Below are 19984 nucleotides of genomic sequence, written 5' to 3' on the forward strand. Positions count from 1 at the left end.
TGTTAAAAGCAAGAACATAAGTTCATGTTACCCCTCCCCCTGGTTAAGCTACAGATCCAGATAGTGTTTGTTTTATATGCAGATTGTTTGCTTTCCCCTCTCTATAGCTCTTCCTTCTCCTACATGCTGGCATTCTTCAGGCTGTAACTTTTGATTGGTGACACCTGCAAACACAATTCTGGTGTCAAATGAAAGATGAGAATTTGTTTGCCAGAGAACCTCAGATATTACAAACTGTTAAAGCGACAATCGAGGGTGGGATATGTATATGTAAATTACACTCCAAAATTTAACTGTGAATATGTCTGGTTACTTGGCACATAGAAATGCATTTCTGTTGTCATATTAAAGAGAAGATTCCTCTTTTTCAGGGGACCCCAGAACTGTGGTTCAAAGTGCCACCAATGTTTTGGAGCTTAATATCCATGGCTTATTGGATATATCATTGGATACTTAAATGCCTCTTTGTGAGAACATGTGAGATACATTCTTGGCACAGATTTAAAAAAGACGATTGATTGCCGGAAGTGTCATTTTTGTATAGGACCCTGTAAATGATTCAGCTAAATTCAGATTGCAAATAAAAAGGAAATTTTCATGACATTCTTTTTTTGCCGATTTTAAATGGATGCGAAGATTGCAGCACAATAAAGAAATGGGACTATGGGAAACGTTTCCAAGCTTTTGAACTTTGGTATTAGAAAAGGTATTGAATACTTTGGAAGGAAAACAAATAAGAGAATCAATAACCAAAGAAAGCCTTTTATTCTACTGGTAGCAGAAATAGCAGAAAAAGCAAGTTTTGCAAAGCTCACTGGAAAAGGCCACAATGTTTGGGTGAAGGTGAAAGAGGAGCGGGATATACTTTCAATGCAATGGTGGCACTGTAATCGAAGAGTAAAAAATATGACCTTTTGAGAGACAGTATTCATTTTTTCTTTCACATGAGTGAGTTTTTGTTAAATTTGTTTCATGTGTGTTAGATAGAGCGGCCCACACACAGTGTAACAGAACCGAACTCGAGATATCAGTTTAGCTTCTCAGCATTGACTGGGTTAATCCGGCACACTAAGGAGTTGTCTAGTTTAGAAAAGATTTGCATTATTAATAAATTCGAAGGCATTCAAGAGTGTTCCCTGCTTAGGATTTCTGTCTGGAGAGCAGTTACAACGAAATTATTTGCTCTGAAATACCTGATTTGTCCTCGTACACACACACAACATAAATTTGAATGGACACTTCTTAATGTTTCCCTGCAGCCCAAAAAGATGGAAATAAAAGGCTTACTTAGTTTTCCCCATAGATAGGGGCAGAAGGGACCGTTGGCATATCCTCATATAGGTGGTACAGGCAGCCGCCCAGGGACTCGGGCTCTCCATGGGCCCATTGTCACCCAAACCCCAATAGTATTCATTTACCATACCTGCCCTCTGGTATAAGTCATTGTCGCTGCTGACACATTCACTGGCACATAACACAGGGCCCTGTATTGGATTGGATTGAGTGGTGGTGTAATCACCATGCAGTTGGCCCCCCGATTCAGGCTTTATCATGAGGGATATAATGCTGGAAAAAGAAAGGGAGGGGAGGAGGTTCTCAAACTGTAGCCAATCACTGCTCTGCATGTCAGCAGCGCGGGAGACTCAGATTGGTACAGAGAATAGGTAGAATGTCAGCACCTGAAGAGAGCAGTGCCCTCCATAACAGATCGGGAATATGCCAGAGATAAGCCCTCAACTCTCCCGAGTGTCTGCCTTGTCACCATCTACTTTAACCACTTAATGTCCTAGTGTGTAGGAGCAGCTTTGAAGCCCTCCTGAGTGTGCCCCTAACACACATATAGACCCCCACCCCTCTGCATCATTCCCACATCATCCCCCACCACTGCATTTCTATAATATTTAGCTTAGTATAATGAAGTTGTGCAGCAGCTGTAACGTGTTTTGGGAGGTACTGCAGCAGCTGGAGCGTGTATCATAAGCTTCTGCAGCTGTTGGCACATGTATTGGGGGTTCTGCAGTGCTGATATGTGTATTGGGAGGTGCTGCTGATCATGTGTCTCCTTATCATTGACTTTTGTTAATTGAAGCAACAAGTCCAGTGATTTAACCATTTCCCTGCTTTCTTGCAGCTAGTGTCTCTTTAAAAAGAAACAGAATAAGGGTTAAACTTCCTGACTTGTTGCTGCAGCCAACACTAATCACTGATAAGGATACATGGCCCCATGCACCAATACTCAGAAGTGAGCTGCTATATTTCTAGGTTCACATCACCATCAAGGGTTTCTATTATCTATAACAGAGACCAGCAGTATATAGAAGCCTCTCCCCTAACGTCATTTTTCTTAGATTGAAACACAGAAGGTTGCCTTCACGCCCCTCCATGCATAGGGGCGGAAAGGGAGAAATCATCCCAAGTGGTAGCAATAAACTAGCATTTGTAATTATTTCAGGGCTTATACGCGACTGGTGCCAAAATGTTGATACATTTGCATAATTTAGGGTCACAGACTTTTCCCCTGTTAAACTACACCCCTTATCCTTGGTCATGCCCCTTTTGCTATAATAGTTTTTGGCACATCAGAATTCTGTTTCAGACCGTTTAATAACTCTTCCCTAGCTTACTTTCACCCCAAGCTTTGTTTTCAGTGATCTGCTTTGAGCTCAGATCTGCTACTCACAAGTTAAAATGCCACAATACAGATTATGCAGGTAACTAAATGCTCTATACTATGTGCACAGTTTGTTTTGAATTAACATTGGGATCAGTGAAGCCAGATAACCACGCTGCTTATTTAATAAAGGCAGTAAGTCAAATAAATACTGGAACAGAATCCATATCGTTCTGCTTAGGCTTATGTAGCGTTTTTTCGTCTGGTGCCATGAAAGGCAGGAGGAAGCATGCCTTTTGGTATTTAGATTTTGAAAGTCAATTTTATCATTTTTCATAATGGAAGCTAAAGTTCACTAGGAAAAGACATTCTCCAGGGTAACAAAAAATCAATCTTCTCACTGAAGGAAAATCTTGGTATGTGCACCTGGGATTGGTTGTTATTAAAGGTATATATGGGCTAAGTTCTGTTCATACCTAATTGGATTCATATCTGCAGTGCTAACGGGCTGGAATTATGTGCTTCCTGAAAGGTTTGTTTGTCAATATTACAGCGCCAAGGAATTTACAAGGAGATTGTTCACATTACACAAAATGGATAAATAATTTAGAAGCAGGTTTTCACTTCTACTTAGGTGATTGAAGCATAAAATGATATTGTGAAGGCTTGACATTGGTGGCATATGAAGAGGAACTGTTGAGTTGAGGTAAATGTCAATTGATACCAGCATTCCTGAGAACTACAGCAAAAAAGCACATTCCGGTCTCTCCGTGCTAGGGGAGGGCAGGATGGGCACAATGTTAGTTGTGGTGCCAGGGCACTTCAGGAGCTAGGGACCCTTTATACTGTGTGGGAAGGTGCAGGAAATTTCTGGGGATGGAGCTATTAAACACTAGTAAATATACAGTACATCTTGTCTGTAGTACATTTCTGTATAAGTTCATATATAAGGCGCACCGGTCTATAAGGCGCACCTTTGATTTCTGAGAAAATTAAAGGATTTTTGGTGCGCCTTATAGGCCGAAAAATACGGTAAACTCTAATCGAAAATTATTGATGTTGTAATTAATGGGCCCATGTATCAAGACTATTTGTTAACAATTTATCCTTCCCTCTCTCCAGCGCTGAGGTTCTCTGTGGGTATACAGAGGTTCAGCTGTGATGTCAGGTCAACAGCACGCTGTTATATCCTCACCATTGATGTCACTTGTAAATGGTTTAGTGTGGCTTTGCCATTTAGCAGATTTTCCGGATATCTACTGTCCACTGTACTTTGAGTAGAACTGTAACTCTGATCTAGTTTGCTGAATATGTACCTCCACATTCGTATAAATTTCCTTTTAGCCTTAGTATTGCAATCAAAATCACAGTTACCCCCTTTGAAAAAATAGATGAAAATCTTGCATGGCCAAGCCTGGCAGTTATATGGAGTGCAGTCAATATATCTAACTGCAGGGTGCTTTGTACAATCAATAGAAATGTTGTAGCATAGAACATCAGATGTGGCAGATACTGACTTTAAGGCAACCTTCGTGAAGTACCTGAAAAAGAGATCAATGCCACCAGCACATGTAGACACTTCATAGATCTGTAGCATTGATCTTTTACTTCTGTCCTTATGAACATGTCCAGGGGAGCTGATATATTTATCAGTATCTTCCATATTTTCTAATAAGTTTGCTAGGGTTGAAAAGCATACATGGCTGAATATGTAGTATGTAAATTTACCTTTCACCTCTAGGCTACTGCTTTTTCAGTTCATCAGCTCTATCTGTATCTTGATAAATTGATGGACTTCCTTTGGTGCTCTGTTTATTAGTCATACACATGGGGAAGTTTTATCAGAAGTATCTGAGAGCAGAAATGTTCAAGGTGCCCATTGCCTCATAGCTGTTAGTAAAATAAAAGCTGAACTCTGATTGGTTGCCATGGGCCACTAGAACAGTTTTGGTCTCTCCCTCATTGGGGCAGATTTACTTACCTGTCCCTGCGCGATCCCTGAGTTGCATTCCCCGACTCCATTGCACAGCTGCTGCGATTCACCACAAGTGTACACCCGATATCCTTCATCTGTCACTTCCCCGATCAGGTCTGCCGGAGTTCACCTTCATGTAAGTGCTTGATCTTGCGACACAAATTCAAAGTTAAATCCCGCAGTTTGTCCGAATCAGTCGGATCGTCCGATGGCCCGCCCCCCAATTTCTGTTGTATGAAAGCCGATGCGCCATTATTCGATCGCATGCCACACAAACCCAGGTGCAATCCCTGAAAAGTTGGAAAACCTGTCGAAAATCTGCTGCGGGTCCCTTAGTAAGTAAGCCCCACTGTGTCTATTATGAAGTAACTGTAAATGTTTTTCTTTTTTTACAGATCATCAGCTCTTAGGATGTAAAAAGACTTTGCCTATTATCTTTGTTACATAAATCCAGCAGTTTCTTTGCTATAGCCCACAGATTATCTCAGTGTTGCAGTAGCTGCTTCTTCTGCCTGTGCTGACAAGCTTGTTGAGACCGTAGTGTAAACAAACTCTACAGACTCCTGGGAGGGGCTGCTGCTCCCTCCTCACAGAGGAGGAGGTCCCTCCATCTCAGTCTGTGATTTTTTTAGAACTTTCTCTGTCTCTCTCTGCACCTCATGCTGCAGCCGTTCCCTCACCTTGTCATTAGCACTTTCTGTACTGTATAGATAAGCTATTAATCCTTAGTGCTCACACAGCACAGGCTATAGACTGCATGTAACTAGTTTACTTATGATTTCTTCCACTTATTACATGTTCCCTGCTCCTCCATGTGATGGAAGCTGCCAGGTTGTCACCATATACATGATGTATGTTCTGTACATGTTCCCTGCTCCTCCATGTGATGGAAGCACATCCTGTATGTGCTGTACATGTTCCCTGCTCCTCCATGTGATGGAAGCTGCAAAGCTGGCACCATAATGCCATAACTTAGGAAAGAAAAGGGCATACAGCACAATATGGGCATAGTTCTGTTTGTTTTAAAGGGGGAATCACAGTTCTGATTTAACGCATAGTAGATTAGGGGCATGTTTGTGATTTACTAAATGTGTTCTTGATGGGGGTTTAGAGAATATGCAGGGAGCTCATAAGAGAAATGGATGTCTCATCAATAGTAAGGATCATTATACTATACTTTTCTAACAAAGACATGATCACGGTTTTCACCAGAGCCCGCCGCAAAGCAGGTTGGACTTGTTTCGGCGTGGTACCACCTGGCCGTTCCACAGGTGCGGTGGTGGCCAAGATGAAGTACAGAATCGTAAGGCTAGGTCGTGGTCGGGACAGGCAGGAAGTCGAGACAGCTAGCATAGGGTCAGCGTCGGGGACGTAGTGGAAGGTCAGGACGGCAGTACAGGAGCGAGGTCGTGAATGGAATCGAGGTCGCAACGGGAAATCAGGATAATCACACAGGGCATCAGGAACAAGCTTTCTGTAAGGATATGAGGCACAAAGATCCGACGGTGGACACAGGAATGGGCTGGAATTTATCAGCGCAGGCGGCTGTCCACACCCTAGAAGATAGGGACGTGAGCCAGAGTGGCATCACAGAGACCGCTGCTGGAGCCGGGAAAGGTGAGTTTCTGTGCAGGCTGGCCGGGGCACACAGAGGTACACGGGTGCGCCTGCGACACTGGATATGGGTTGCAGGGCCACCCCGTGATAATGGGATAGGACTGATTGTGGATGAAAAACATTTCTCCCATTAAAATATTGAAGCATTTTGGGCAAAACAGACGGGAATGTACCTTTTTTAGTGGTTTGACCCTAAATCAGCTCTGATAGATGTATCTTTTAAGTTCTTAAGATGCCTATTACATGGTAGAAGAGGATTCTGAAATTCATCAGTGTCTTGTAGGCCTCTGGAAAGAATGAACCAATGTCTCCTAAAGATATATAGGATCTTGTTAGATACTGAATGGAAGTATGTACGAAAGCCATCCAACTGTAAGTATTGGTGTGTTTAAGTGTAGTTTCTACTACATCCTATGTTCGGGGAAACCCTGTTTTCCGAAATGGTTTTCCATTAAATGGTTTGCCATGTACTTGATTTATGATAAAATACACTCACCGGCCACTTTATTAGGTACACCATGCTAGTAACAGGTTGGACCCCCTTTTGCCTTCAGAACTGCCTCAATTCTTCGTGGCATAGATTCAACAAGGTGCTGGAAGCATTCCTCAGAGATTTTGGTCCATATTGACATGATGGCGTCACACAGTTGCCGCAGATTTGTCGGCTGCACATCCATGATGCGAATCTCCCGTTCCACCACATCCCAAAGTTGCTCTATTGGATTGAGATCTGGTGACTGTGGAGGCCATTTGAGTACAGTGAACTCATTGTCATGTTCAAGAAACCAGTCTGAGAATATTCCAGCTTTATGACATGGCGCATTATCCTGCTGAAAGTAGCCATCAGATGTTGGGTACATTGTGGTCATAAAGGGATGGACATGGTCAGCAACAATACTCAGGTAGGCTGTGGCGTTGCAACGATGCTCAATTGGTACCAAGCGGCCCAAAGAGTGCCAAGAAAATATTCCCCACACCATGACACCACCACCACCAGCCTGAACCGTTGATACAAGGCAGGATAGATCCATGCTTTCATGTTGTTGACGCCAAATTCTGACCCTACCATCCGAATGTTGCAGCAGAAATCGAGACTCATCAGACCAGGCAACGTTTTTCCAATCTTCTACTGTCCAATTTTGATGAGCTTGTGCAAATTGTAGCCTCAGTTTCCTGTTCTTAGCTGAAAGGAGTGGCACCCAGTGTGGTCTTCTGCTGCTGTAGCCCATCTGCCTCAAAGTTCGACGTACTGTGCGTTCAGAGATGCTCTTCTGCCTACCTTGGTTGTAACGGGTGGCGATTAGAGTCACTGTTGCCTTTCTATCAGCTCGAACCAGTCTGCCCATTCTGCTCTGACCTCTGGCATCAACAAGGCATTTCAGCCCACAGAACTGCCGCTTACTGGATGGTTTTCTTTTTCGGACCATTCTCTGTAAACCCTAGAGATGGTTGTGCGGGAAAATCCCAGTAGATCAGCAGTTTCTGAAATACTCAGACCAGCCCTTCTGGCACCAACAACCGTGCCACGTTCAAAGGCACTCAAATCACCTTTCTTCCCCATACTGATGCTCGGTTTGAACTGCAGGAGATTGTCTTGACCTACATGCCTAAATGCACTGAGTTGCCGCCATGTGATTGGCTGATTAGAAATTAAGTGTTAACGAGCAATTGGACAGGTGTACCTAATAAAGTGGCCGGTGAGTGTAAGTTAGTAATGATAGCGAGGATACAAATTTGTAAAATGAAATTTTTCACAAAAATATTCATTTTAGGTGTATTCCACTAAATTTTGCCAGAACATGTTTAATAGGTTGCAGATTTTTTGGGAGGATTTATATGGAACGGGAAAAACAGGATGGCAAGAGTGGCACCATTAAGAAAGGAGGGAATGGGAGTTCCAAATTTGTGGTTATAACATAGAGCAGCTATAATAGATGCTCTAAGTGAATGTTGGAACCCCTTGATGAAATACAAATGAATCCAAATAAAAGGGTTGGTTTACCAAAAATCTTAATTAGATATCTCATGGAGAGCATATACATCGATTGTATCGAAGAGGGTATTTTCTGTACTGAATTAAATATAGTATGAAAATATGGAAGAAAGTTTCACAAAAATATATTAGAAAACCTCTAAGTGTAATAACAATAAGAAGTTGGGAATTACAGGCACCAAATGGAATAATTAAATCCTTTATGGAACTACAGAGAGAAAACGGCCTAGCAGGGGATACTTTCTTTTGATACTTACAGATTAGGAATGCTATAGAAAAATTTGTAGAAAGACAAAAGAGGAGGGCCGATCTAAGAACTTTACTCTTATTTGACAATGCTAAATTAATACAAGGGATCATTTCCCTCCGTTCCAGAGATATGAGCCCCGGGAGCTGCAGCATGGGTCGGGTGGGGGTCAATGTTAAAATCTTCTGACACCATCCAATCAGGGTCGGATGGTGTCAGAGAAGAGACTCCTCTGTAATTGGCTGAGCATGCGCCGAGCAGCGGCTGTGCGCTCCCGGCATCATGTGTCTGCAGTGCCGTGTGCGGCACACTGCGTGATCTTGTGATATCTAATTCTGATCTCTGTAAATCCATATTTAGCTGAAATGTATCCACAGTGGGGAAGACTCTTCTGTAATAAGTTTACTTGGACTGGATTCAAGGAATGGGAGGATATGTTAATAACTATCGAGTGTGTAGGAAAATTGGTAAACTTCCTACCTGTCACCGTATAGTCATTGTGGGTCCACCTCTTGTGGAATAGCCTCCTCGTCTTCTTCCACAAGGTCTCGAACATTGATCCAAAAATTCTTGTGGGAGTGAAGAATTTTCTGGTTTGAAGTCCAAATAGGATGATTCTTTAGTTGACGATCTGTTGTGGTAGTAACTATGTTTTGATGGGTAGTTGTCTTTCTGTATAAACTGTTTAAAAATTTCAACCGATAGTCCTCTCTGAGGAATTTGCATTGTTTCCTTTCTTCCACATTCTTCCTGTGTTCCACCAGATATCTTGCAAGTTTGTCTTTCTGTTGAGTAAATTCCTCTAGAGTTAAAGCGTCTGATAGCTGTTGCTATATAGCCATTGTTGCTTATTAAGTTCCTCTATATTGGTATGGAGGTGGGTGATTGTCAGTGTCGTTAAATATGATGCACATTTGACAAATGCCCATTTGGGGCCGAAATGTCACCAAGTTTGTATATTGGCCGTACTTACCTTAATAAAATTACACTCAGCATCAGAAAGGAGTGCTTGTATTATATTTTTTGTCTGAAACATGATTAAAATAGTAAGACACATCACAAAAGTTTTCTATTTCTGAGACGAAATAATTAGTTCCCAACACAAATTGAGCAGGTTAATGGATATTGACTTCCATCTGTCTCCCCTTCTGTCTTTGGCTAAAAGTTTTATCATCACATAAACTTCCTTGCCTAAACTTTTGTACTTTTTCCACAATCAGCAGAGTCTGTGAAAGAGATAATGGTAGTAAGCAGTCCAAAGTGTGCGGTCTGGATGGGATTTGTCCCAGATTACTGAGGAAGTGCTCAGTTGACTTTTTGTTACATTATTCCATCAATATTTTAACTAACAATCTGAAAAGGTGCTATTTATTTGGAAAATGTCTTAAAGAGAACCCGTCATGTAAAATAACCCCCCTAAACTAAATATATTTTCATAAACTGCCATTAGAGAGCATTGCCTCTATCCCTTCATTGTCCCTCTACATGCCTGTAAACCTAAGCAATGAGGTCCTAAAGCTGTATGCAAATGACCTGTGAAATGTCCAATGAAGCATTAGCATATTCAAGCTGTCCATCTTATTCATGAGTGGGCGGCACAGTCACACCCCCAGTGCATGACTGACAGCCTGTATAATGATGTGAAGCTGTATAATGATGTGCTTCCTGGTGCTGGTGGCCATACCCCCTGCAGCCTGTGTGTGCATGTGTGTGTGTTTAGGAGAGATACAGCAGCTCCAGGCAGCCATGTTACAGCAGAACATGTCAGATTCATGTGTAGCTGATGTCTGTGTCTCTCACATGTCAGCAGATGCAGCACACACACTAGCAATGCTTTACTATACATTACACACAGACATGAGCAGGGGGAGGAGGGGGAAGGGTAACAGGGGTGACATCACTGCCTCTGACCATGTGACCAGCCTCATTTACATGATAAAAAATAGATGATTTTACAATGAATAATGTATGAAATAACTAGATAAAGGCTGGGATGGGATCCTTGTGAGCTGCTCCAACATGTAGTAGTGACAGGACAAGTGACACAGACCTGATGACAGGTGTCCTTTAAATCCACATGGATGGAGCCATGTGAGGGGGTTAAATACAGGAGTAGAGACTACTGTAAATTTTAGATTTGAGGCTGTGGCCTGCATTTTTAAGCACTCTAGTCTAACCCCAGGGAGATGACCGCATATGAGACTGCGGTCAACACATGCATTTTCAAATGCATCACAACAACTGAGAAGAGGAAATTAGCCTAATTGTATTACTGTCAACATTGAGTTGAGTTAACATACACACTAACATCGTGTTAACATTGTGTTAGCGCATGGGTGCTGCCATCTTGTTGGAGTTAGTCGCTCCCTGTGATGTCATCAGGAGCAGTAATCCATTGCCATGGCAGCCTTGGGTCTTCCGAAGACCGATCAGCACATTGTAATGAATGAGGTGGAAAATCACCATATGCTGCCATTCTGTAGCATGGTAGTATATGGTAGGATCAATCGATCAACCTATGGTTAAAGTACCCTAGGGGGTCTGAAAAATAGTAAAAATTTTAAAAGGTAATTAAAAATAATTAAAAAATTCAAATCACCCCCCTTTTCCTAAAACTGATATAAATCTAAATAAACAGTAAAAATCATAAACACATCAGGTATCGCCACATCTGAAAATGACTGATCTTTCAAAATATAATAACGTTTTTTTACTGTATTTAACCCCGTAACGGAAAATAACGGCCAAAGTTGAAAATGAAACTTTTTTGCAATTTTGAAAAATATTTTAAAAATCAATAAAAAGTGATTGTACAAAAAAGTGGTTGTACAGTCCTAAAAATGGTAGCATTGAAAAATTCATCAAAAGTCGCAAAAAATGACACCACTGACAGCTTGGTACAAAGAAGTATGAAGCGCCAGAAGATGGCAAAATAAAAAAAAATTATTACAGGAGGTTTTAATTTTTGTAAATGTATGAAAACATTATAAAACCTATACAAATTTGGTATCCCCGTGATCGCACCGACCCAAAGAATAAAGTGGACATGTAATTTGGGGCACACCGTGAAAGCTGTAAAATCCAAGCCAACAAAAATACGGCGCAAATGCATTTTTTCACCATTTTCACTCTATTTGGAATTTTTTTTTTCACTTCCCAGTACACGGCATGGAAAATTAAATATCATCACTATGACGTGCAATTTGGTACGCAGAAAACAAGTCATCACAGAGCTCTTTACGTGGAAAAATAAAAAAGTTATACATTTATGAAGGTGGGGAGTGAACAATGGAATTTAAAAAAACTAAAAAGGGCCAGGTCGTTAAGGGTTTAAAGGGAACCTGTCACCAGGAGACCCATTTTTAGCACTCCCCCAGTCCCCACAGAGCATAGTACATACACTGCCAAAGTGTTTTTGTATAAAAAATTGGTTTTAAAGAAAAAAGGATATGTTATATTGTACCTTTCATTAGCATCTGCTGTGTGACTAGGCAGTTGCCAATTGGGAGGGGCTGGAAAGGAGCAGTTCCTCCCCACCCTTGGGAAACATGTGACCTTTTCAAATATAAGAAACTCCCCACACTCGGGATTGGCTGTAGAGGAGCAGGGGGCGTTGCTAAGCACAGTGATGGGTGTTTTCATATATTTGAAAAGTTCACATGGAGTAGCTGTTCCCCAAGGGTGGGGGTGGGGAACTGCTCCTTTCCAGAACCTCCCTTTTGGCAACTGCCTAGTCACACAGCAGATGCTAATGAAAGGTACAATATAACATATCTTTTTTTCTGTAAAACCTATTTTTTTTTTATACAAAAACACTTTGGCAGTGTATGAACTATGCTCTGTGGGGACTGGGGAGTGCTAAAAATGGGTCTCCTGGTGACAGGTTCCATTTAAAGTGCGTGCCATACGGAAAGTACCCTCAGGTAGAGTATGAAATGTGTATTCTAGAATTCCTTTTTTTTATATGAATTCTCGTCCTTTTACATAAAAAGTCATTTGAAAATAAGAAAAGAACGGCATATTTTGTAAGGTTAGTGGCTGCAGGGGGAGTGTCACTTCAGATGCCACTATCGTTAGCTCTATAGTACCTACAAACATTAGATCACAACAGGCCTGTGGTTCTGTGATCTACTGCAACATCAACACCGCTACTAACTATGATTTTAACTTGTTTGATCATTGTTTTTATGTATTGTCTTATTTCCTTCCTTTCCTAGGACCAAACGAGTCAGTCATTGTTACCGAATTAAATATCGGCACATGGAACGCACGTTAACACAAGCAGAAGTCGGCTTTGTACACAAGAAAATTGGCAACTTGGCAATAGCAGAATTGGGTGTGGAAGGAAGATTTTAATATGACTTCAGTACTGTATCTATAAATTCATTTTTTAATACCCAAAACTATGTAATCCTTTGTTTAATGCCTGGTGCAAGGCCTAAAATCCAAAATAAAGAAATCACATTAAATGTGTGTTCATGTAAATATTTTACCATTGTTTCAATTAAAATTATTTATAGCATTTCTACCTTAATGCACAATATATTACACTTGCATAGGTAAGCACACCTCAGATAACACTCCTATCCCCACTTTAGTCACTGGAGTGAACCTTGATACAAGTGGCTGCTCACTGGGCAACTGTGTGACACAGTTCTAGAGCTCCCAGTATTAAAAGAAATCTTGTTTTGTGAGAAATGATTTAATATGTAGCAGATATTATGCTTAGGATGTGGCCAAGGGATCCTTCCATTTTGTAAAACATTATTTTCCTGTTGCCCATATGACTAAAGTTCCTTTCAGGTTGGTTGGGGAGACTATTTGTGTTTTCCCTTGCTTGAGTTTTGCAGAAAACACCGGTAAAGTTTGACCCACATGGATGCTTTATAATTTTGAAAGGTCACTTGTCAAGTAGATCACTGATTCTCTGCTTTGTCTATGCAGCCAATAGAAGCCAAAGGCTTCCTTTCTTGACTACCTTGTTTGAGATTTTAACTTCCAGTGTGGGGTGAGTTGTTGATTTTGGGGAGACTTTAATGCCCCATTTTCCATTCTCCAAGTTAGGCTACATTCACACACATGTATGGGGGACGTATATACGGCCGACGTATAAACAGCCGATATACGTCCCCCATACACATCTATGGGCTCACGGCCCTGTACGGGAGCGGTACGGTGCAGCATACGTGCGGCACCGTACAGCTCCATAGCACGGGAAAAGATAGGACATGTCCTATCTTTTCCCGTATTACGGCGCCATGCGCTGTATCTTCCTATGGAGAGGGCCGGGGGTGAGCAGCGCTCATCCCCTGCTCCTCTCCGCAGCGCCGATGTATGCCCGCCGTACTACGGTACGGCGGGCATACATCGTGTGAATGTAGCCTTAGAGATAAAAAAAAAAGTTTAATCAAAACAACCAAAATAAACATCTTCAAGTAAAACAACTTGCCATGCATAAAATATTCAGTTTAAGGGTACATTCACATGGGCGTATGATTTCTCCAATCCCGTATTTACAGGCCGTATATACGTGACGTTTTTCATCCGTATGCAGCACGTATGTGACCCGTATTTTATACGTCCCCATAGACTTCTAGGGCATACGGAACTGAAATACGGGAGAAAATAGGACATCCTCTATATTTTTATACGGCTAGTATACGGTACAGTACGCTCCAAAAACAGCAATATAAATGGTTAGACGTATTGTCCATTGAAATGAATGTGGCCGTATGTAACCCGTAAAAAAACGGTACGGATACGGATGTTTTCATACGTCTGTGTGAATGTAGCCTAAGATTGTAGGTATGCCTTGGCCATCTAAAATGTTGACTTTGTTAAATGTTTGTGCTAATAAATTATTTCTTTCATTTGTTTCAACATCTCCAAGGTATCAAAAATGACTATATTGTTCCACCAAACACAGACACCTTGGAATCGTTGACCACTGTGGTCGGTTTAGACTCAATTAAATAAAACTTTACTCCGACATAATGGGACTATCACTCTCCAGAGTTTTATTGTGCTTTGAACGCTGAAATCTACTTTAAGTAATGCACTGAACCTCCAACATTCAAATCTTTTTCCCTATTTCATTTCTAATTACAGGCAGTCCCCTACTTAAGAACACCCGACTTACAGATGACCCCTAGTTACAAGCAGACCACTGGATATTAGTAATTTACTGTACTTTAGCCCTAGGCTACAATAAACAGCTCTAACAGTTATTAAAGGCGTCTGTAATTAAGCTTTATTGTTAATCCTGGTTCTTATGACAATCCAACAATTTTAAAATCCAATTGTCTGGCTGGGGTTACAATTATAAAATATACAGTTCCGACATACAAATTCAACTTAAGAACAAACCTACAGACCCTATCTTGTACGTAACCCGGGGACTGCCTGTATTACACATAAATGAATTAATGGACATCTTTTTATTTTGATTTCTTTTCCAGTGTGGGTTGGATGGATTGTTACCGACATCTGTTATTTCATGTCCATAGAACCTTTAGAATTATATTTACCTTATGCATTGGGGCACATTTACTAAAAATCTAGGAAACTGCACTAAAAGTGCTCTGCGCCAGAAATCATGAATCTGTAGCTTCCCTGCACTAGCCCCATGGAGTTCACCTTTAACATGGGGCATGCAACAGACTTTGCATGTTAAATCAGGCGCACGGTCCGAGTGAGCGCTAGAACGCCCCCTAATTTGTAGGATGGTGGCTAGTGCAGCTGCGCCACAAAACGATCACATGCGACACACGTGCGCAGACGTGTACCTAAAAGAACGAGCAGAAAACTGGTGTGATGCCCTTGTAAATGTACCCCATTATATTAAAATGTATGTGATCAATTCTTATTTCAGCCTCTGTAAATTCTGTTTTCAGTCACTTTAGTGTGAATGTCTTAAATCTAATTATTACCAATTCTTCTAATTGTCACCTGCTTATAACTTGTTTTGACAAGGTTTACCTTAAGCAGTTGATGAGATGCCTCGCATGGATGCTATATCAAGTCTTTACTGCATATAGTAAACGGTTAGTTTTAAACCAACCATTTACCACATATAAAATTCCTCTATGAACCTTATGTGAGGATATAATGTGCAAATGGCTTTGTTATTCTCTGCCAATATAGCTGATGTTGAGAATCGCCCACTAAAGAAACTTGTAGCTTAAGCCAAGATGCATTATACTGGAAATTACGTATTTAAAAACAATATGGGGCATCGGTGACTGGAGACCAAGAGAGGGCGGAGATACTTAATGGGTTTTTTGGCTCCGTTTATACTATACAAAAATGAACTTCTGACATTGGTGGTGCCAGTTCGGGTCATACATCCTGCAATATACTAGACTGGCTGAATGTAGACATGATCCAATCTAAGCTCAATAAAATCAATTTGTACAAGGCTCCTGGACCAAAAGGGTTACACCCCAGAGTTCTTAAAGAAATCAGTTCTGTTATTGCTGTACCGCTGTCTAAAATCTTCAGGGATTTTGTAATGTCTGGTGTGGTGCCAGTATATAAAAAGGGCTCTAGAACTCCACCAGGTAATTAAAGGCCTGTAAGCTTAACTTTCATTGTGGGGAAAATATTGGAAGGGTTAGTAAAAGACTATATACTTGGAGTATGTGACATCAAATAGTATAATAAGTGACAGCCAGCATGGGTTTACGAAGAATAGAATTTGTCAGACTAACCTTATCTGCTACTATGAAGAGGTGAGCAGATGCCTGGATGGAGGAGCGGCTGTGAATATTGTGTTCTTGAATTCTGCAAAGGCATTTGACACTGTCCCTCATAGACGCCTGATGAGTAAAATAAGGTCTACTGATTTGGCAGGAATCATTTGCAATTGGATTGAAAACTGGCTGAAGGATCGTACCCAGAGAGTTGTGGTCAATGATTCCTACTCGGAATGGTCACCAGTTATGAGTGGTGTACCCCAGGGTTCTGTGCTTGGCCCGCTACTGTTTAATATATTTATTAATGATATAAAGGAAGGAATTAATAGCACTGTGTCTATTTCTGCAGATGACACCAAGCTGTGTAGTGTAATACAGTCTATGGAGGATGTTCATAGGCTGCAGGGTGACTTGGACAAACTGAATGTTTGGTCATCCACTTGGCAAATGAGGTTTAATGTGGATAAGTGTAAGGTTATGCACCTGGGGGCCAATAATCCAAAGGCAAAATATGTAAATCTGGGAGAGTCCCTTGTTGAGAAGGACCTGGGGGTACTAGTAGATCATAAATTGAATAACAGCATGCAATGTCAATCAGCTGCCTCTAAAGCCAGAGGCGACAGGGCTTTTTTACTATGAGAACTGTCAATCTGTGGAATAGCCTGCCTCAGACGCTGGTCACAGCAGGGACAGCGGAGAGCTTCAAGAAGGGTCTAGATACATTTTTACACCTAAACAACATTGAAGGTTATGTTATATAGAACATGTTATATGTTTCCCCTAAATCCCTTCCTCATCCAATCCCTTCCCTTCCTTGGTTGAACTTGATGGACATGTGTCTTTTTTCAACTGTATAAACTATACTACTATGAATATGGATTGCTTTGTACTCATTCAGAATATAATGAATGTACATCCATGGTCAGCAGAATGTTTACTAAGACTTTACGACCTAGTATGGATAAGAAATCAAGAACCTCATACCAGGGTGTCATAAAGTTGCTTTTTACATGTCTTTAAAAGGGTCTGAGTAATTTCCGTACCCACTGTACATTACTGTAGATATCCCTGTAATTGCATCGACCAAAAGAATAAAGGGGAGATGACATTTGAAATTCACCATAAAAGCTGTAAAATAAAAGCTGGTTGGGAAATTTAAAGATGGGGAGCAAAAAATAGAGAGGGGCTAAACGTTAAATGGAGTCTACCAGCATTTTGGACCATACAAAGTTGCAGAAAGTGTTTTGTTGTTGTCCTGGAAAGCAGTGTTACCATTACTCTGTGTATTTTGTTAGTATGAAGGGATGTAAGAAATCATAATACAGAGAGGGACTGGATAGCGGTTTGGATATACATAATATAAATGCATTTTTCACAGTGCTGCGGCTTCAACAACACACACACACAGGAATGGTCTCACAGTTCTCCAGTGCTGCTACCTAACACAGCTTTGTAGGGTCAAGATTGCTGGAAGACTCTTAAGTACTCATCCACTGTATTACTACAACTAGTGTGATCTCACTTTCTCTGAGTGGTGCGGCTGTCTTATTTTAGTGTGAAATTTTTAATATATATTGATATAAATCTCTAGCTATGTCTTGGCTTGTAGTGAGGGACATTCTGTATTATGTCCGCCCTATTTCTATAGGTACTTTATCATTATTGGCATCGAACCAAACAGGTGAGTATTGCCTTACTTACTGTAATAGCACTTTAATGAAAGGAATTCTGAATAAAATCTGCAGTAAAATATACTGGCATGTATTTAGAAGAAATAATTTGGTCTTAGCTTCTAATTACTGTTCTTATCCGTGCTCAAACACCAAGAGCACAGGAAACTCCTCATAAGACATTCTTATGGGATTTGCAATTAAAAATTCTATTGCTTGTAGTCTTGTCCTTCCACACTCCTAAAAATAGTCCCTCAGTAATGTAAAATCACCAATCATAATAATTCCTGCACTTGGATGTTTAGTAATTACATCATACTTTGTTTGATTTGCAATTCTATATTGCATTGCATGGAAAGTTCTTTGAGGCCTGTTTAGAGCCAAGATTATAGAATAAGCTAATTTACCTTCCAGTCAGAAATTGAATTTTCATGTGTGCGCAATACTTAATGCTTTACATTCATTAATTAATGTCAGTGGTTTCTCTATCGCTGTCATCAGACTGGGAACAACGGAGATAATTTGCTACATGCCACAGGCTACCTTTTCAGCAAGCTATCAGCAAATTACAGCTCAGTTTAGTTTATCTGGCTGTTGTGTACTGAATTGCTGGACAATTAGTGCATACAGGTTCTGGCCTGTGATCAGCTACTATTATTTGCAAAGAAGCAAAGAGTGTTGCTTGTTATGGCTTTTGGTAAAGGAACTCTAGAAATTATTGGTGCAAGTAAATGGAAGGTAAACTATCCCATACTGTTTATCATTGGACAGATTTATCTAAACTTGTACACCTGTTTTCTGGGCTCTGCCGGATATATCAGGAGGCCAGAGACACTCAATATATCTGGCACGTGCAGTGAGCAGGGTCACGACATGCACTGGCACACATTACGCCAAAATGTGATAAATCCCTCAAATTTTTTTTTAACTTGGAAAAACATTTTTTCAATTTCAGAAATGAATAGTGTAGGTAATAAAATAAAACATTGTAAAGAATTAAAAGAAAAGCTTCCTAGTCCTGTTTCCACTCCTGGCAATTATCACTGTGTCTAAATTAACTTCCCCCTCTTTACTCACACAGTGAACAAAAAGATAAGGAGAAGCTGATAAAGTTTCTAATGAGTTTACTCCTTATGGATCTTGATCTTATTTTAACCTTTAAAGACCTATTGTTTACGGAACTGAATTGTCAAGTGAAATATTGTACAGATGTGTAAAGACCAAAATCATTTGAAGCTTTTAGAGGCCGTTGCTGCAGCACTATTTTCTGTTACAGGGTTCACAGCCTTATGAGTCTGTTCTTGAATTTCACAACTTCCAGAAACGCTGATCATTGCAGGACAAATCAGCATTTTTCTATAATCTAGTCTAAAATATCACTTATGCCTTTCTAAAATTAAAAAAACTTTAAAAGTTAAGGTACAAATTAACAATATAATTAAAGGGGTATTCCAGGGTATTCATAAGGGTATTTAAAATATAAGCTAATGTGTAATTAGTTGTTATTTAAAATTTTGTTTCCCTCAGCAGAAATATGTTGCGGACAGTATAATGGAGAATTGAAAAGCTAATGACCCTTTAATCAGGACAGAAGATGGTGGATGGTCATATGTCCTGCACCTGCCTGGCCAGGTCATGTGATCATCTGTATATTTTAGTTGGTTGCAGTTCACAGTCATTGAAGAGCAGTTCAGGATTTTGCAGAATTGTATGGATATGTTTGAACAATTTGGCTGGATTTTCAATTTTGAAAACACAAGCATTTTTTTTTTTTAATTCTTGAGAGTAATGTTAACTCCTTTCTGCTCGCCCTCAGACTTTAGATGTCACTGCAGTTTTCTACTGATTCTGCACTAGCCGCAGTTAGAGGGTGTTAGAGGCACCCGGAGACCCTAGGATGTTGCGGTTTGTTACCGCTTCTCCCTTCTCTGCTCCTCGGCCGCTGGCTCCATAGACTCATCGTCACTTGTCCGCCGGTTCTAAAGGGGTTAATCAGAGCTTCTGGGTCTAATTAGAGCCAGTCCAGCTCTGATCAGAATCCCCAGTCACAGGTGGGCATTTCCCCTGTAACTGATATTCTTATAGATACCTCAGTTACAGGGGAAAACTTGTAAAAAAATAAAGTAAAATTAAAAAAAAAAAGTGAAAATGTCCCCGAGGGGTCTTTTATGACCTCA

The 19984-nt window shown here is 40.6% G+C and overlaps 1 protein-coding gene across 2 annotated transcripts in view; it reads left to right on the forward strand.

Annotated features, from left to right (window-relative positions):
- The window catches only part of FARS2 (phenylalanyl-tRNA synthetase 2, mitochondrial), a 298134-nt gene extending 285199 nt beyond the window's left edge, over window positions 1-12935 (forward strand). For both annotated transcript variants that reach the window (XM_072152519.1, XM_072152520.1), the window contains one exon: window positions 12661-12935. In XM_072152519.1, coding sequence (XP_072008620.1) covers window positions 12661-12799 — 139 coding nt within the window. In that variant the 3' untranslated portion in view covers window positions 12800-12935. The remainder of the gene's footprint in view (window positions 1-12660) is intronic.
- The last annotated feature ends 7049 nt before the right edge of the window (window positions 12936-19984 follow it).

Source organism: Engystomops pustulosus, chromosome 5 (genome assembly GCF_040894005.1).
Source record: "Engystomops pustulosus chromosome 5, aEngPut4.maternal, whole genome shotgun sequence".
NCBI classification, from domain to species: domain Eukaryota; kingdom Metazoa; phylum Chordata; class Amphibia; order Anura; family Leptodactylidae; genus Engystomops; species Engystomops pustulosus.